Here is a 14,498-nt window from a genome sequence, read left to right as displayed (position 1 = left end):
TCCCTCATCACTGTCGCTATCCCTGCTAGATATTCCATCCTAGTTGATATCCAAATATATTATACAAATTAACCTCTTCGTTCCTTGATGTGGTCTAATGGAGAGTTTTTGCTTAGTCTTTTGATATTGGAATTCATTGTGCGATACAATGAATAGCTTCTAAAAGCAATCATGCATAATGTATTGTCAAAAACACGAATACTTACGGCTCACGGATCTTGAACTTGTGACTTATACAAGAGATCTAAGTTATTCGTTTTCGGTAAAACCTTCTGCATGAGAATCATTTACATTTTAGATAGGCAAATCTTTTTACATGGAGTGACTTCAAATTCGTTTTCACACATTTTGTGTTTTCTAATTTCTTCGCGTATAACTGTACTGGAATGCGAAGTGGTAAAGTACACATTATGAGCATTATAAACTCTATAAGACATTGTTAGAGTCAGTGGTAGCATAAGAGCCATTTCATGCTTGGATTGCCCGTCAACAGATGGCGGGATTCTAATGATGTGCTCAAAATGAAGAAACCTCCGAATCAAAGCGTGGAAAGATATTTCTCGGCAAATTTCTGTCTTAAAATCTCGAAGGTGCAATGGTTGAATACGGACATCAATAAAAACACATCGCCGAACCCTCAAGGAATGATAGTTTGTATTCATAGGCTGGAGATATTATCTTTAAATGAAAGTAGAAGTCCGATGCGCTCTGTTCCGCATTATAAGAGTGTTTTTATTTTTTCCGATGGATTTTAAGATGTACTTTATGCCAAATTACATCAAATTAGGAAAAAGTATGATAAATTCAACACAATTACCTTTGGATTTGAACTTCAATGAATTTGCAAAATGTAGAATACAATGTACTCCGAAAATGCAAATCATTAAATATTAATTCCACATAATATTTCAAAATAATTTCAGGGTTTCGACAATACAAATACTGATATTACTCCTATCTACTTCGTCACTTCGATATATTTCATTTCTTTAATCATAAAAAATTCAAAAAATGTACTTGATTGAATCGATTTTTAATTAGCTGTACAGTGATTTTTTTTTTACCCCTCTGACATAGGTGTATATGAATATCGAACTCAAACCAGAAAGTTGCTTATTAGGTGGAGGAGAAACGAATTGCTCTCCTTAGAAGTCACGCACGACGCCACCGAGTAGTCATGCACTTAAAGGGATGGTACAGTATTGGTGGAGATGAGAATTAGGCTTTGAACTTTTTGCGAGATACCAAGAAAATACTTATGAAATAGTACAGAGCATACCATTCTAAGAGGAATTCAAAGTTTATTTGATGAAAATCGGGTTTGGAATGACTGAAACATCCAAAAGCAAAGTAAAACAAAGCGATCGTAAAAAAAACGTGTGGGTCCCACACTTTATTAGAATCGCTCTGTTTTGGATATCTCAGCCATCTCAAAACCAATTTTCATCAAATAAACGTTGAATTCCTCATGGAATTACATGCTCTTTCATATTTCATACGAGGTTTCTCATTATCTCATCAAAAAATGTTAGAAACTTGAAATTAGGTCTCAACCAAAACTATACGATCCCTTTAACCCTTCCACTGCCAATGAGTCAAATGTGCACACATTTCACAACAGGGACAGGTAATCAATGGGACATGCAGACGGTTAAAACAAGTGGTACCCAGGTGCCAATCCAGAGATGGCATACGTAAGAATATAAAATGTAAAAGATTACAAAATTAAAAAGTACAAAATTAAGAGAGTAACGAATGAAACAAATTACGGAAATGAATAATTTGAAATACTTAATGATAATATAAGCATAAACAAAGATAATGTTTCATTTTCCATTTGCAAAAAAAAAAAATGAAAATACAAACTACTGAAAGAGAAAATAAATGAAAACCGTGTCATATATTTGGAAAAAAATATATATCAAAACTAATATATCAAATGAATAACTGGCTACAACATTTCCGCGAGAAGTTCAAAATTATCGTACTGCGAAAATTACATAAGAAATTGAAATACAGCTGTATCCACAACTGGTTGATAAAATGTCATTCCTTATACAACATTTGAAAATCTAAGCCATCCTAATACAGCTAATAAGACCTGTTGCTTCCACCTTCTACAATTTCTGTTTTCTTGCATATCATACTTTGAACATATGTCATAATGAATGTATTTTAAAATAAGAAGATCTGATTAAAAAAATAGTAGAATTAGAAATGTCGCTATGGCGACTGGTATGCCTCCGCCACGACGCATGGATCTCCCTATAGTGTCTAGACCATGTCTCAACAATGCGAGACGACAGTTTCACAATTATGATTGATACCACATCAAAATAACATAAGTTCCATTTGGATAAATGAATAAATTATCCAAGAGAGTCATTCATTCGGAAACTTGAGCACCTTCACCTGGCTCCTGCCCCTTGGCCCCGCAACAGACAACTCTTCAAAATTAATAATTAAGATGGCAGCACCATACAACTAAAACTAAGAAAAAAAATCAGATCTTTTGAACGGATTGACCGATTTTCCACAAACTCCACTCCATTTCTCCCGTTAGACTGCTACGTTCATCGAATCCATACATTATACAATTTGTATACATGTATAGATTTGACTTGACTCTTGACTTTGAATCGCAGGTCTTGAATTCAAATCCCTCAAGTGTCTCTACGTCCTCAGACAAAATGTTTACGAGGTGTTCCTACCCTCAAGATGTATTCATGCCTGGCAACGCTATAGGGTGATAACACTGACTGGGTCAGCGGGTAGAGCAGTGTCAACATTAAAGAGACTTCCCTGGAAAAGAAGACTTTATATTATCATTAACTTACTTAACCTTAACGAATATGAGTCTCTGAATGTAGAAATGACTATGCTATATCACTGGATTACCCATCCTCCCCCCCCCCCCCCCCCCCCCCTTCGATGTCTTATAAAGCACTTGGTTGACACGAAAAAAAAAATGACATCAAGGAATTATGTATCGGATGTGGAACAATTCCAAAAGCTAATATACATTATTCTAGGGTACAAACAATCACTGATGTTGTTCAAATCTTATTCAAATGAGACATCGATATCAACTCCCTCCATCTCCTTCCGGAACCACTCGTCAAATATTTCGTTTTGAGCCACGGTGAAATAATCCTTCCATCGCCCTTTTTGACCTGTGCGGAAAGAGAAACGAAGATTAGACCCACTTATATTAACACATCACCATTCTTCTTCTTTCAGACGGTAACTGTTGTTATCCCATGATTGTTGGTAAAAGTCATAATTATACTACATTGTTACACTGTGAAACTCTTGGCTATGATTTCTATATTTCGAGGTAGCGCAGACAGGTGACATCATAACACATTAGTGACAGCATCCTGACTTCGGATGTAATAACTTACAAAGCAAACACACTAATGAAGGACTGACTTTTTTTTTGGGGGGGGGGGGGCGGTGGGGACATTAAGGTAAGGCTCACAGAATCCAGGAAAGAACCAATCTCATCATAAATCTTTCCTGTGTTTACGCTTGCAAGAGACTATTTGTTTAATGCATTTGTATCATAAGATTTTATATATTTATTTTTCTTCTGCCAGTCTCAAGCCTATCCTGTATATTTTGATTGCCTTATAATATCCCTTTCCAACGTTCCATCTGTCATTCTATTCGAAAAGCAAAGACCAGTCCAATCACCATCATCTACCACAAAGATACAAATCGCTGGATATAATGATGTAAACATCGTTTTAAGGTTACTTTCCTTTTAAATATTAATACTCCACATACTTTTGATCTATTCCACTTTGACAAAGCCATCAAATAAAACAGTATACAGCATTCCGTTGATTTTATTGTAAGCTAGGACTGTGCTATACGCAGTAACTGTTATGGACACTCTGCAATCCGTGGACTGGCATGCAGATTGTTACAAGAGATCTAGTGGTGAATTAAATTTGAAACTAAAATCATCAATGTACTTACTCATAGCACTTAGGTTAATAGCTCTATCACATGATTGTGGTTCAAACGAAGTCTTTAAAAAAATCCTTAATTTGGTGGTTTCGGTCCCCTTTGGTTCGGCGGGGAGGGGAGGGGAAGGGTGGAGTCATGGTGCCCATTTGAATGAATGAAGATCCTATCACCTTAAGCACTCTACCGGTACTGCCAGGTTTGGGGAAAACACTTTCTGTTATGGGTTTCAAGAAGAGGCTGAAATGGAAAGAAATTTACACACTTCACATGCCGAACGATGGACGATGAATGATCGCAATAGCTCACTTTGAGCCTTTGGATCAGATATGGGCTAATAAACTTCACTAACATAACGTGGGATAATGACACTATGATTCACATCTATGCCACTTCACATACTTCGTAAAGCTGCACGAATGTTGCACCAATGAATACCAAGGTATACAATTATACAGATTCCATCACGGAATGACTTAATATTATGAGGTATGCGAAAAATTGTTGAGATGCATTACCTTTAAAGACAAATTGTAGTCTCACTGACTCGTTTTGCTTCTCTGTTTGGTCAGTAGCTTTCCCCTCATAGTTCTTTTTCATCTTTGATAGAGAGCTGTTTTCAAGGACTCGCTGCAAGACTTCATCTGAGAGAGTGCGTCCGATGTGAGCAGCCACCATTTTGATGTGTTTCACAGGATCCTAAAAAAGAGAAGAAAATTGTCTTTATTTTTCATATATGCGGATCTTATTTCAACAAGCTGTATCTGGCATGCTAAATGCACGTCGGCTTCCTCGTCTCACGACCCTTTCGTCCTGTGTTTATCTGCTCTGGTTTGCATGGATGTTGCTGTGTCTGTGTGTGTGTTTGTTTGAATGTGTGTGTGTGTGTGTGTGTGTGTGTGTGTGTGTGTGTGTGTGTGCGTGTGTCATCTTGTCCAAACGCTTTACTTGTACCTCTTCCTCTTATCTCTTCTGAATCGGAATGCACATTCGTTTTGTGTGTGTGTTTTTATATATATACGCACGTATGTAAAGACTTTCTTTTCTTTTCTTGTATTTAATGAACTTACTAAGTTTATTGTACAAGCTCGTTTTTTGTTTTGTTTTGTTTTGTTTTGTTTTTGTTTTTGTTTGTTTTTTTGTGACGTACAGAACAGTGAATCATTCGTGAAAATGGTGTGATTTTCGACATTACAACACGGGGCTTAATGTATCGGTCTCGTGGGCCTTGTTCCGGGGCCTTGTTTATTTAGTGTCAGTCGGACTCATGAGCTTTGTGATTCGTGGGCCATAATGATTTATGGGTGTCCAATTCGTGACGTGCACCCACTTGATCGGCTCTTACATCTATGAAATGTTTGTATTTGCTCACGATTTGACGTCTATTTCTCTCTGAGACATCAAGTTAGGTATGCAATCATCATATCCTCTCATATCGGAACAGATTTTGCTCATTCCTCCCACCGGTGATAAACTTATCGTAATTATTCTCCCTGCGCCTGCTGACAAACCTGCAAGATGTCCTCGTAGAATACAAAGAGCAAGTTATCCTCTTGTCGGATTTCCCAGAATTCTCTTACATGGCTTGACCATGTTCCGTACTGAGGATCTGGTAGAGACAAAAAGAAAAAAAAAACCTTCATGCATTAAAAAATTGTCACTCATCTTTAACAGTAGCTTAAAGGGATAGTATAGTATTGGTTGAGGAGAGGATTCAGCTTTTAACTTTTTGCAAGATACTTAGACACCGTTAGAAACCACTTTATGAAATGTTAAAGAGTATACAATTCTAAGAAGAATTCAGATGTTATCTATGAAAATCGGTTTTGAAATTGCTCGGACATCCAAATAAAAGTCCAAATAAAATAAATGAGGATCACTTTATTTTGGATATCTGAGCCATTGCAAAACCAATTTTGATTAATTAAAAATTTGAATTATAATCATACGCACATTTATTTTATAGTTGAAATAATTTGTTTGTTTTCTTTACATTAAATTCGCACTTACTTGATCCAATGAAATGTTCGAACATTCGGTTCCATGTCATTGGGATTTCGGCCGGATAGTCTTTGGTAAAGTTGAAAAACGATACTGCAGTATCCTTGGGGTTGCGTGTAATGTATATCACCTGATTTCAATTTCAGGGAGATGATCAAAAGAACTGAGAATGTTACTTTTTACAAACCCTCCCGAAGGCACCCTTAAACGAGAATCACCTGTGATAATTAATCGGTGTGAAATGATGACCAGCACACTCTCTGAGATGAGATGCATTGTACTTCTGAACATGTCAAAACTATCATACGAACTCGACAACATTAATGTCACTCTCATTTGTGTATTCATACTTATTGCATTGCCACTAAATTATGGTTTAATCAGAGTCTATTTGAGGTGAATATATTTCGAAAGCTTTCCAATGAAAAAACGATAATTATAAGTATCAGAAGTTATAGGAATGTAAATACATCGACAATGTTGCTATTGATATGTAAGTCAATTTGTCTCCCTCTACAGATGAAATTGATAAGATCGCAACTGCTGATGTGTAATTAACAAATTACAAATAAAAAAATATAAATTTCATTTTTTTTTTTTTTTTTAGAGAGAGACAAATTGAAGAAAATTCACACCTCAACCTTCACCCCTCTGATTAATATTCTCTTGCTTTCGGGATGGAACATGTTATCACATTGCGAATTTAAGCCATAGTCCATATGGGTAAATTTGTCCTATTATTGCTGCAGGCCTTTCCTGGAGTCTTTACGTAAATATAAGAAATAGTGCAAAAAGTAAGCCCTGCTTGTAAATGGTACTACCGCAAATATTACATACACAAACCTTGGCCTTCGTCAATAAGTCCTGTGGCATGTATTTCAGTCTGAGATGAGTTTGGATGATTCTCGGTGAGGGCGCTTCTTTTATCTTCTCCATGAATGGCGTCATGTCCGGAGGATTCTGTTCTTCCTCCTCCTTAGTGTCCGGCAATTTCTGGTCCAGGTCGATCATTTCAATCAGAGTAGAGCTGGAAGAGCGGTCAATTTTCTCTGGGTAGCCGTCCGAGAGGATGAGACCAACAATTTCCAACATCCAATGAGTTCCTTTTATTGCAGAAATAGAGAATCTTGTTCTGTTTTTGCTCGTGTATATTATGGTTGTATTTCGTCTGCGTGTTGGGCGGGGGTCGATCCGTTTTCAAGATGGGGGAGGCATATTTGGAGGACATGTGCGAGGGAGCGAAGCGACCAAGAGAGGGAAGGATGTAATGTTGGAGTTGGTATTTCCATCCTCCCCCCCCCCCCCAACACACACACATGCAAGGGAGCTTTTGCACTTTTAGAATCGAAATTCAACGATCTGATGCACACTTTTGTTGAAATACTTTGGAAACTGCAAATCAAAAACGTTTTAAAAGAAATAGATATTCAAGGAGATTTTGAATGGCTATCTTTGAATGGTATCTGCCTCTTCTTGATCAGGGTGTGTATTCACTGCTTCCAATAATGTCTATGGAGGTGGGCCAAGCCGGGTAATGGTGTGGGAGAGGTATATACCCCCCCCCCCCCACCACCACCACCACCACACACACACACACACACACACACATACACAAAAGAGAGCTGTAGCACTTCTAGTATTGTAATTACGATTTATTCATTACGATTATTTTTTTATACATATTTGGTGCACATTTCTGTGTAGTATTTGGAAAAATTTGAAAAAAAGTGTGCCAAGTGTATGGAGGGTGGGGCCAGAGGGGAAAGGTGTTATGCAGAGGGGTTATTCTCCTTCCACACGAGGGGGCTTTGGCATTTTTAGAATTAAAATTATAAGATCTGATATACAGTTCTGCTTAAATAATCTATTTGGAGTCATTGTTTGATCAAAACGTAGAAAAATAAATATTCCGTGTGGGAAAATTTGAATGGTAAAATCGTCGTATCTATCACCTCTGGTTCCACGTGTGCGTCTACACTAAGATAATTTTGTAGAAGGTCTATAATGGAGGTGGGTATAGCGTCCACCGGCTTCCACGAGATAAACATCAGTGACTGGGGTGAGTTGGCATAATCTTGGCATAAAATAAGTTGGCATAATAACACTGTGAATCTGATTGCGCGATACACATTTACATGTTTTAGCAGTCTACATTACATTTTTTGTTTCACATACCTGGAATTATGGGGTGGGGCAAAACGATATCTCCCACGACGCCCCGTTGTTGGGGGAAGGGTCGGTAGAAACGCCGGCATGATTAAGTTTATAGTGAGTCTGTACGAATATTGTATAATTGATTTGCTTCCCTTAGTAATAACAAGGAATGTGATTACAGCTTCGTACATGCTGTATTATGATCTCAGATACCGCTACACTGGCTGACTTGACTACCTGTTGCTGCTTCCGTACACCAATGCGTAACTTCCACATGCTTTCTACAAAAATGACTTAAATCATTCTCAAAATAATCGTCGTCTGTGTGAACGCTCCCGGAAAAAAGAAATAAACATTCGTATATCATGATTATACCTTTATTTCCGTTGTTCGAAATGAATGTCAAGGTATTTCTCACCTGCTTTTGGATAGGTTACAATCCATACGTCGTCGTGACGAACTTCAAATGTTCTCAGAGCCTCGACACTGGAGTCCAACACCAGATTGCAATAATAGATTCTATCGTAATCATGGTAACCTCGGATGTTTGCCAGATGCGGACCTTCGGCCATCGTGAAAACCATGAAACCCCTAAAGAGGTTGGATAATGAAAAGTGAAATCGTTCTACGATGTATTTTGCTAGTTAGAGGATGGTTCAAATCAAATGATTTTATTTCAATATAAAGTCATACAAAGCAATATATTATACATAACGCTTACGCGAGTACAACCCCATAAGGAACTTTGAATCACATAAGCTTCAACAAAACATGGATACAATTATAATAATTTAATTCTCTTTTAAGATAAATACAGAAGTATAAAAGTAAGCAAATGAGCAGGAGACAGTGAATGACGCAGATGCGTAGCAATGGAGGGCGCTCAGATTTTGTGCTACCCACTGCCTTATCATTATCACAGAATCATGACGTGTCATATACTAGTATGTTCTCTTAACGAATTCGATCGAAACGCTAATAGGAAATTTTGCTTTCCTCAGCATAGCATATACTTACCCACCAAATGCTGAACTTCAAGGATGTTCAATTTTGTTTCCTCAGCATAGCATATAGTATACCCACCTAATGCTGAACTTCAATGATGTTCAATTTTGTCAAATTTGGTATATCTACTAATGACTTGTATACACAAGAAACTGATACAGAGAGCGAGAAATTATGACTAAAATTCGGCAAAACTGTGTCTTCGAATGACCGACATTCACTGAGAATACTGGGTTGATTTCTATGACTTCAAAATTCATTAATTTAATGTTGAACAAACTCTTTACCGTACCGATCAGCTGCGCGCTTCAAAGGTCAGCGTGCGCGCGCTTTGATTCCTATATCATGCAATTTGTGCATACTCTATCCCAAACTATCCCAAATTAAATTTGCGTTCGTAAATCCGAGGAAAATATAAGACATGATTTTTTTTTTTTCAAAATCTAATCAACGAGAAAAGGCAAGCATAAGACAGAAGATTAACTGCTTGTCTGAATGTATCCTTCCCCGGTAAAGTTTCATCTCAATATCCGAAATGTAGGTTCAATATTACGCTCGACATTTTTTTTTCTCTCCCGAAAATGGATAGTGAAACAATTTCAGAGTTCTTGTGACTGATTGATCCCCCAATCGTTTTGCGATCTGAGCTACTGAACTCACGCCACATAAACGTATATGACTGATTTTACGTTGATCTTGCGTTGTCTGAGTTTTCACGGTTCTGAACCATTTTAACGTCCGCTCAAATTCATGACGCAGAGAGCTACTTGATGCCATGATCATAATGCTTATAGAGGCGCCATTCACTTTTTATAAGCTGCGTCCTCGCGTGATCGAACGCTACTTTAAGAGAGGAGAACGGCCAACGTAATCGTCGTCTAAGAGTACACATCGCATAAAGGTCCCTATATTCCGCTACGGAAGCACCTATAGATGGGTGCGCAAAATGAGGGTTAAAATTCACCTTTCATTTTCTAATTCGCCGTAGACCTGCAAAAGTACAATGAATATTTGTATTTAGTCTTTTCAAACCTTTAGGCCTACTATGTAAGATGTATATGATTTGCCTAATTTATAGGATTCCCATTGGAGTTCCAATATGAAGTACTTTTGAAAAACAATAATAAAGATATCTATCCTACCATGCTGTACGCGATAAGGAAAACTATGTCAATTTGCCAGAGCAGGCAATGGTCTAGGAGACAAAGTCAGATTCGGGTCGCCCTATATTGTTGTTGTTTTTATCAATGATAATTTTAACCCTTTTAACCCAGGTGTGAATCTGAATCTCGTGCATGTAACCCTTTTATCCTTGAGAATTATGAGACATTAAAAGACGGCTGAAATTGCTCTATATTTGTTTCATAGTGATTTAATTTTTTAATGATATGGATTTACCCTTATTTCGAGGGTTCTGGATCCGAATCTGGATTTTTGCAATTAACTCTTGCTTCCTCGAGGGTTTTGAAGTATTCCCCAATTCCGTCAAAACGGCCGTCTAAATCTGAAATTCCAATTTAATTCCCCCTTTTTTTTTGGGGGGGGGGGGGTTGAAAACGAAAAAAGAATGATGTGGTATTCTTCTCATCTAGCAATGACTGAAATGAAATTTCAATATTAATCACGTTCTAAATGATGTTTCCGATTTCCCTGCAACTTCACTGATGTATTCTACAAACATTTCTGCATTCCCTAAATTTACATGTTATGATTGGATTTCATTCTGCTTTGATATCGATCTTAGATATTCAGTTCGCGGGAAAACATTACTGTATAAGTCTGCAGCACATCCATCAATACTGGGATATCTTGGTACCATTTTTGTATCCATATTGGATTTCATTTTCGCTGATATAACAAACTCCCTGGACTGTAGATGTAAATAGAAATATGGATTAGTGTTTTTCAATTCCCTGAATTTTTTTTTTTTTTTTAATAGCACAGTTCCTTTCCGCTTTGTAAGACGATTTAGATTTTGGAGGCCATCTCGAGTATCCTAAGATCTTCAAGGGTGCAAGAGTCGCATCAACCAGATTCGGATTCGAGATTGTCGAAATACGGTAAACCCATCTATCTTTTTCATTTTTTTTTTCACTAATCATAATGAAATACACGGAAATTTCAGTTTTGCCAGATATTTTGGCGGCCATTTCAATACAGGTATTTTAAAACCCATCGAGGATGCAAGAGTTGCATCATCCAGTTCAATGGATTCAGCACCCTACAAAATAAGGTAATCATCATCATCATCATCATCATCATCATTGTCATAATAAAGTATATATAGATATATATATAGAGCAAAAACATTTGACGGACAGTAACAATTAAGGTTCAACCTCTAGCACTCAGCTCAGACGAGTAACAAGTAGCTAAACACAGTCTCGCAAAATGGTTTCTTAGTTGATGGTTGATGCATTTAGAGGGACAGCTAACAGAATCACACCGCTCCGTGTAACCAAGTAGAACTGACAGCCAGAGAACACGAATACGTGTTGACACGAAAGCCATCAGTGTGGAAGGAAGAAAAAGGAAGCATACAAGTGAATGAATGTATACTTTATGGCAAGTACGTGCTTTCATGGCCGATTAATGTGCGATGTGCGAGAAGAATCCCTGGATAAAACCATGGACAAAACGCACGTATTATAGGTCCGCAGGACCATGGACCTGGCTAGGTCCATGGCAGGACCGAGTGTGGTTTCCAGGTGGCAAGTCCAGCACAGCTAGCTGCTAAAATCAATAAGTGCATTGTTTGCTTTATACAACTTCCCCCTCCTACCATGGAGCTATGATCCTAATAAACTCCCCTCTCAAAAATCAAATTTAAAAAAAAAATAACTGAAATCTTACTTTTACTCACTTTTTCTCACGTTTTAGATATGTAGTGGAAAAAATCGCAGCTGGCAATACAGTCTCGTATCAGTGCAGTGCAATCAGTGTACAGGACGCTGACGGGACATACACACAGGCACTGTCATTGCCACACGGTGCCCCTGAACCTCAAAATCTCAAATTTCACGGTTACGAAAATTACAAAATTTGGTAGCCCGTATTGTCACCCTTACCAGAAGAAATACTCACATTACCCCTGTTTTGTCCTCATTGCATTGGTTACCCGTTGAATCTCGCATTGCATTCAATTATTATTATTTGTTTTTCATTGCATACACGGATCTGCCCCAGAGTACAATATTAATATGCTGACATTTTACAATCCTCCCAGATGTTAAAGGTCATCCGATTGTAGATTACTTGTTGTTCCAAAAACAAAGATATCATGGGGGGGGGGGGGGAGAAATCGGTCATTTGCACATGCCGGACCTTACCTTGGAATCAGTTGCCTCAAGCTATCCGTTACATTTCGAATGTTGACTCCTTTAAAGTTGCCCTCAAGACTCAATTGTTCGCAACCGCTTTCCAGTAGGATTGTATAGGGCCTACAGAGGATGCCGTGTTTTTTTTTTCATCATTATTGTTTCATTCATTTTCATGTACATGCGTGTGTAATGATTTTTGTACTTAAAAATTCACTTTTCCTACTTCGCCTTGAGCACGTTATATAGTCATGTGGAATTGGCGCATTATAGGTACCCTGTATTATCATTATCATTATTATTATTATTGTTATTATTATTATTATTATTATTATTATTATTATTATTATTATCACTCCGTGAATGCATTTTATTTGCTATAGCATACAATTCTCAACATGCACGCACGCAACGCACATTGTTGTTACCCACGAAATATTGTCAAGCTGTATTTCAGAAGCCCTGGCAAAGAAAGGCGAACGACATATCAAGCTCGGCATATCAAGCCAAAGGTGAACAGTCTCGCCATGTTTCGCTGGCTTGGTGAATGGATGAATGGATAGATCGAGATTACTGCATGTGGTTGATTTTTTTTTTTCTGGGGACTTACTCTCGCAAGCAACTGCTCCTATAGGTTCCCGCACCGCACACATTTTTATTCATCCGTCATGAATGTAATGTACTTGAGATTGATTTCAATTGATTTTGAGTTATGTAGGCCTAATGATGTTATTATAGTCTGTATATACTGAACTCATGATTTATGTGTTACTTTACACTGTCATGGATAAATGTTGCAAATACAACACTTTGTATGGGAACTCATATGAAATGAACTGAAATAAGATATAATGATGATTTGAGAGAACGGAAGTAGCTGCTGAAGATTTTTACTCTGCCTGCAATGCCGCACCGAAGAACGATATACCCTGGCCCTGGTTCATAAAGCTGTTCGTAGAGTTACGAACAGCTTATAAATGGCCGGTGATCAGTTCTGATGTGCTATACTTATCAGAATTTCAATAATTCAGCATAAGAACTGATCACCAGTCGTTCGTAAGTCGTTCGTAACTTTACCAACAGCTTTATGAAACCCCCCCCCCCCGATTTCTTCTTCTATATCTATAACCTTACATCCTGACAGTATAAAAGTACGATAAATTACTTCAAATATAAGACCGGTCATTCAAGCTAACATTAGAATAGACGATTACAGAATTAAATTACACATTGCTGGAAAAAAAAAATGTTCTGGTATCATAATATGAAGATCGACATCAAACATAGGCCTACTGATCAATACTGGCAATATGAGACAGACACACCTTTGCATAAAATCAGTTATTTACAGTCATAAGTGCCAGCATTTTTGGGTCATTCATCTGAAGATTTTTATGATGAAAACGTATGGTTTTGATATCCTTCTACCATCAAAGAATAGTATACTTACCAGTAAGTGTGATGTATAGAGTGATGCCGAAGTGATATCTTCAGATTAATGCTAGCTCAAATCTAGACGCTACGTGCATTTGAACTTAGTCGCACAATCAGTTATAAAGCCGTGTGGCAAAAATAACTCGACGGAAGAATTACATCAATTTGATACGTAGTCATATACAAATGAATTTTATGACTTTATATTTAAACACTAATAAACATGACGTGTCGACAGTTTAGAGCCTTATAGTGTAGGTCACGTTTACATTGCATACTATGTGGAATAGTAAAAAAAAAAAAGAGAAAAAAGTCACAAAATCTGTAATGAGTGAATGATATTCCGTATGTAGTTAGAATGAGCTTTCTGGTGATGTAGCGATGATGGTGGAGGTGGTGGTGATGATGATGATGACGATGATGATAGAGTAATGGTTATACCATGGACCTACCACACATGGACATATACATCGCTCGTTTATTATTATTTGTGGGAGCGCCGTGGCATAGTGGATAAAACTCCCGACTCCCGACCGGAGGACCCGAGTTCGAATCCCGCCCAGTGCTTACGTCCTTGGACAAGATGCTTCTACCCATGATGCACCATGTCCCTCT

General features: G+C 37.6%; 1 protein-coding gene across 1 annotated transcript; it reads right to left on the bottom strand.

The window, feature by feature from the left end:
- Positions 1-3,063: 3,063 nt before the first annotated feature.
- Positions 3,064-8,699, bottom strand: LOC139721546 (sulfotransferase 1A1-like). The gene is made up of 6 exons (XM_071632862.1): positions 8,546-8,699; positions 6,817-7,076; positions 5,983-6,103; positions 5,484-5,581; positions 4,491-4,671; positions 3,064-3,173 (listed from the first exon to the last, which is right to left on the bottom strand). The coding sequence occupies exons 1-6, from the start codon at positions 8,697-8,699 to the stop codon at positions 3,064-3,066; spliced, it is 924 nt and encodes a 307-aa protein (XP_071488963.1).
- Positions 8,700-14,498: the final 5,799 nt, after the last annotated feature.

Source organism: Diadema antillarum, unplaced genomic scaffold (assembly GCF_040938485.1).
Source record: "Diadema antillarum isolate AM-2024a unplaced genomic scaffold, OU_Dant_1.0 scf00000145, whole genome shotgun sequence".
In the NCBI taxonomy this organism is placed as follows: Eukaryota; Metazoa; Echinodermata; class Echinoidea; order Diadematoida; family Diadematidae; genus Diadema; species Diadema antillarum.
The sequence above is the reverse complement of the archived record's forward strand: the minus strand, read 5'-3'. Positions and strand labels throughout refer to the sequence as shown.

What these genes read in the sequence shown, in the direction of transcription:
- LOC139721546 (XM_071632862.1), bottom strand. Translation starts at nt 8,699, where the DNA reads ATGGCCGAAGGTCCGCATCTGGCAAACATCCGAGGTTACCATGATTAC. An exon ending in TGTAACCTATCCAAAAGCAG is followed by an intron (nt 7,077 to 8,545) that starts GTGAGAAATACC and finishes CTGCAATAAAAG; the next exon opens with GAACTCATTGGATGTTGGAA. An exon ending in ACTTATTGACGAAGGCCAAG is followed by an intron (nt 6,104 to 6,816) that starts GTTTGTGTATGT and finishes AATTGAAATCAG; the next exon opens with GTGATATACATTACACGCAA.